The following is a 5000-nucleotide window of genomic DNA, read 5'->3' as shown; positions in this document are numbered from 1 at the left end:
TAGGTAAACGATAGATAGTTATTTAGATGAATAGACACATAAATTGGTAGAGAGATAGTTGAAGAGAAGATGAGACACAAAAATATATAAATAGATAGGTACATGAACATGCAGACAGACATAGATAGCCAAAGAAAGGTAGATCAATGCACCCTTAATTATGAGAGAAAGAATAAGAGAGAAAGAGAATATGAGAGAACGAAAAATGAGACGAAAAAAGAAAGAGAATGAGAGAGAACGAAAAATGAGACGAAAAGAGAAAGAGAATGAGAGAGAACGAAAAATGAGACGAAAAAAAGAAAGGCGAACAACGAAACACTTCCCTCGTCACGAAGCATCCTCTGAAGGAAATTCCCCCGCGCAACATCCCTCCCCGTTGCTGTGGGTTCCCCTCTGATCGGCTGTGAGGGAAAGAGTGTCTTACAGTGCCCGCGAGTGCCCTATAGTGCCAGCCGGTGCCAGGACCACCGCTGCCCCGACCACGGTCATTCATAACGCCCCGTTTTTTTTTGGCCACGCAGCGGGAGGGTGTTCGTGCGTGTGTGCGTGCGCGCGTGTGTGCGTCGCGTGTCGTGCCTGATGTCAGGATGTGGCAGCGAGGGTTGTCGTCTTTGTCGTTTTCTTGGAGTTGACGAGTGATGGATGCCAGCTGAATGGGCCTCCTGTGAAAGTTTGGTGGGGATTCGTTTGTGCTTTTATGTCTTTCTTTTGAAATTGTATTATTTTTTTTGTGTGTGAAGAATAAGAGAGGAAGAGGAAAATGAAAATGACGTATTGCGAGTGAAAATTATCTCAATCGGGAGAGAATTTATGCTGGAAAATTTAATTAGCTTAAGTGGTGGTTGGATATGATTTAATTTGTCCTGAAAGTAAAGAGAGATCATAAAAAAGTGTTTTTTTTTTCGTTTAATAAAGCAAAGTGCCTTAGTACCCGAGCATTCACAAAGTGTATTAGAATCTAGGAGATCCAGAACCTAGGAATTTATATAAGCTCACTTCAGCTAGATGATTACACGCCATAACCGACAGACGACAACGGACCTAGCCATGGAGAGCGTAAAGGCGTCGATCTGACCCAACTCCCTGTAAATCACGACCCAAGCGACCTCCTCACGATGTCAGGTCTCATCGACGAGGACGACCTGCCCGAGAATGCCCTCCAGTCCCTCCAGTACCACACACTCGTCGTCCTTGGCACCGAGGATTACTCTTCGGTTAGGACACTCTCGGAGGACGAAGCTGCGGGGCGGTCCTGTTGGGCGAACGGGTGTGGAGACGGCGAGGGCGAGGTGGATGGGGATGTGGATGGAGTGGAGGATGGGGAAGTGAATGGCGAGGAGGATGGGGAAGTGGATAGAGTGGAGGACGGGGAAGTGAATGGCGATGTGGATGGAGTGGAGGATGGGGAAGTGGATGGAGTGGAGGACGGGGAAGTGGATGGAGAGGAGGATAGGGAGGAGGAAGGAGAAGTGAATGGAGAGGTGGATGGCGATGTGGATGGAGAGGAGGACGGGGAAGTGAATGGAGTGGAGGATGGGGAAGTGGATGGGGATGTGGGGAGAGGAGGAGGAGGAAGAGAGGAAGTTAAGGATGTGAAGAGAGGAGGAGAAAGAAAAGATGGGGTTGAGTAGAGAGAAGAAGGAAGCCAGGAGGTTGAGGATGTGAGGAGAGAAGGAGGAAGAGAGGAAGATGGTGGGGAGAGAGAAGAGCAAGAGCAGCATGGAGGAAAAGAGGAAGAGAAACAGGATAGAATGGAAGAAACAGAGGAAGGAAGAAACAAAAAAGAACAAAATAAAATGGAGAAAGAGGTAGATGGGAGAATTGAGGAAGAAGAGCAGGATCGAATGGAGGCGGGAAGAAAAGAGGAAGAACAACATAACGGAGAAGAGGTCGAACAGCATGAAAGAAAGTTAGTAGAAGAACATGGAAGAAGGGAAGAAGAGGAGCCGGTGAAGAAGGAAGAGAAGGATCCGGTAAAGGAGGAAGAGGAGGAGCCGATAAAGAAGGAGCCGGTAAAGGAGGAAAAGGAGGAACCGGTAAAAAAGGGAGAGGAAGAGCCGGTAAAGAAGGAAGAGAAGGATCCGATAAAGAAGGAAGAGAAGGAACCGGTAAAGAAGGAAGAAGAGGAACCGGTAAAGAAGGAAGAGAAGGAGCCGGTAAAGAAGGAAGAAGAGGAACCGATAAAGAAGGAAGAGAAGGAGCCGGTAAAGAAGGAAGAAGAGGATCCGATAAAGAAGGAAGAAGAGGATCCGATAAAGAAGGAAGAAGAGGAAGAACCGTTAAAGAAGGAAGAAGGAGCGGGAAAGGAAGTCGTTGCGGAGGTGTCCTGCAGGACGAAGGAGCGGAGAATGAACAGCGAGTGGCAAGAGACAAGGGATGAGAGGAAGGATGACGATGTTGATCCCTTCAGCATCCGGTTGACGAGTGGATTTGGAAGAGAGACAGAGGGCATCGGGGAAGAGCAGGAGGAGGAGGAGAGGAGGCAGGAGGAAAAGGTAGAGGAGGAGGTTGGGGAGAAAGGGGAGGAGAAGGTAGAGGAGGAGGATGGAGAGAAAGGGGAGGAGAAGGTAGAGGAGGTGGAAAGGGAGGAGAAGGAGGAGGGACTGAGGAAGGAAGAGGAGGAGAAGGAGGAAGGGGAGAAGGAAAAGGAAGTAGTGAGGAAGGAAGAGGAGAAGGAGGAAGAAGAGGAAAGGGAGGAGAATGAAAAAGTAGAGGAGAAGGAGGAAGAGGAAAATGCGGAGGAAAGGGAGATATCAGGAAATGAACTTGAAACAGACGGGGAAGACGAGAAGAAAGAGAAAAGGAAAGAGAACAATGCGACGGAAGAGACAGCGGAAGAGGGAGAAGAAAAGGAGAAGGAAGTCCTCCGCGTTGACACTCAAAGAAAAGCTGACACGCCCGGAAAGGCCACTGATATGACGTCATCGAAGTCCTCGTCCTCAAGCGTGCCCGACGACGTCCCGCGACCTCCCGCCAGCGCTTCCGAGTGGGACTTGACCTCCCTCGTCGTCGCCGGAACCTCTCGCGCGCCCGAGGAGAAGGAGAAGGGCTCCGTGACCCCCTCGCCCTCGAAGTCCAACCGTGACGTCGATTCGAGGAGCCGAGAGGAAGTCCCTCCAGAAGGAAGTCCCGCGACGAAGGATGAAAGACCTCTGACGTCTGCGAGGTTGGAGAACTGCTCTATCCCGGCGCCGCTTCTGACGGTGCCCTGCCCGAGTGCCAGGGCCGCCTCAGGAGACTTCCCTCCGTGGCAGCAGAAGGATAAGGTCGGCGATAAAGGTCGATTTCAGACGTCGGCGCAGCAGAGGGAGATCGACATCGACCGAATCCGGGCGCAGATATCGGCGCAACAGAAGGGGAACGATGTCGATAGAGTTCGATCGAAGTCGTTGCTGCAGCAAGCGATCGACGTCAACAGAGTTCAGGCTCAGACGTCGGCGCAACACACGGAGGTCGACGTCGACAGAATCCAAGCCCAGACGTCGGCGCAGTTAAAAGAGATCAACGTCGATAGAATTCGAGCTCAAAGGTCGAAGGAGATCGACGTCGACAAGATCCCGTTTAAGACGCTGGCGCAGCAGAAGGAAATCGACATCGACAGAATCATGGCCCAGATGTCGGCGCAACACAAGGAGATCGACATTGAGAGAATCCGCGCCCAGACGTCCTCGCAGCAGCAGGAGATCGACGTCGAAAAAGCCCGTCTCAAGACGTCGACGTCGGCGCTCGACTACGGCCCGCCCGCCCCCCTCTTCTTCCTGGTCGTGGGCCCCGATTCCTCCTCCTCGGCGGGGTCCAGCTCCCACCTGGGCTCGTCCTCCACGCCCTCCTGGTCCTCCAACTTGGGGTCTCTCTCCAGGAGTCCGTGCTTGTCCTCCGTGTCGTCCGGGGGATCCCAGAACTTCCTCCTGCCGCCGAGCTCGGTCCTCATGCCCGTCTACGGCCGCGACAGGACGCCCTTCCCCGTCCCGGCCTCCGCGTCCGTCCCCGGCAGCAGGATGGAGCTGCAGGATCCCCGGCGCTGCAGATCCTCCTTCAGGGACGGTGTCGTCTCGAGCTGCAGCGAGAAGACGCTCGTGGGATCCAGAGCGGATTCGGTGCGGATATTCGGCTCGGGAAGGGATTCGGATTCTCTTCCTCCGGATATCACCGACGGCAGCCCCGTTTATGAAAATCCGTCGGAGATCGATAGCGAATACTTTTATAAATCTCCTAAAGGTAAGAGACTCGAGGGAGAGGGGCGCGCGTCTCTCGAGGTCCTTGGGAAGTCTCAGGGAGTCTCTCGAGATCCTGCGAGGCTTCCGCGTCTTTCGGAATGCCTCGCAAGGGCTCTCCATTTCTCTGCTTTTTGTTTGTTGTTGGTATTTTTTTTTTTATCGGGGTCTTTTCCTGTCCCAAGTACCTGATCATCTCTCACTGTCTCTCATTTTCTCTCTCCTCATAACTTTTATTGTCATGCGATGTGTTTCAGTGTTTTATTCTGCCTCGGTATCTGTTTTTTTGGTGTTTCTCTTCATCTCTCTTATTGTTTTCTCGCAGCATTTTTCAGTAAGTCAATGTCTTAAAGATTGTTTCCTTCAATAACACTTTTAGTTTTTGTTATGATATTTTTAAAATATAAATATCACTCTCTGTTTATGTCATGTTTTCTTTTCTTCTGTTAATGTTTTTTGTAAACAGAAACATATATAACAGCAACAACAACAATAATAACGTTACAATGACAACCTCTTAACAGCATTCAGTGTCTAATAGTATCTCCCAGTATGTGTCTTAACGCCCTTCAGTGTCTTTCAGTATCCCCACGTATCTCCTGAGTGTTTCTGAACGCCCTCCAGTGTCTTTCATTGTCTCACAGCGTCTTCCAGTATCCTCTGTCAGTGTCTCCAAGTATATCTTAAATCTCTGTTTGTCAGTGTCTCCAAGTATATCTTAAATCTCTCTTACCGCCCTTCAGTGTCTCTCAATGTCTCTTAAGTGTTTCTGACCCCCCCCCCCCC

The 5000-nt window shown here is 50.7% G+C and overlaps 1 protein-coding gene across 1 annotated transcript in view; it reads left to right on the top strand.

The window, feature by feature from the left end:
- LOC138864586 (neurofilament heavy polypeptide-like) overlaps window positions 1-5000 on the top strand; it is a 306881-nt gene that overhangs the window by 34 nt on the left and 301847 nt on the right. Inside the window, exon 1 of the mRNA XM_070132389.1 lies at window positions 1-4218. This exon is cut by the window's left edge and continues 34 nt beyond it. Coding sequence (XP_069988490.1) covers window positions 1752-4218 — 2467 coding nt within the window. The 5' untranslated portion in view covers window positions 1-1751. The remainder of the gene's footprint in view (window positions 4219-5000) is intronic.

This window comes from Penaeus vannamei, chromosome 17, assembly GCF_042767895.1.
Source record: "Penaeus vannamei isolate JL-2024 chromosome 17, ASM4276789v1, whole genome shotgun sequence".
Taxonomy (NCBI): Eukaryota; Metazoa; Arthropoda; class Malacostraca; order Decapoda; family Penaeidae; genus Penaeus; species Penaeus vannamei.
The sequence above is the reverse complement of the archived record's forward strand: the minus strand, read 5'-3'. Positions and strand labels throughout refer to the sequence as shown.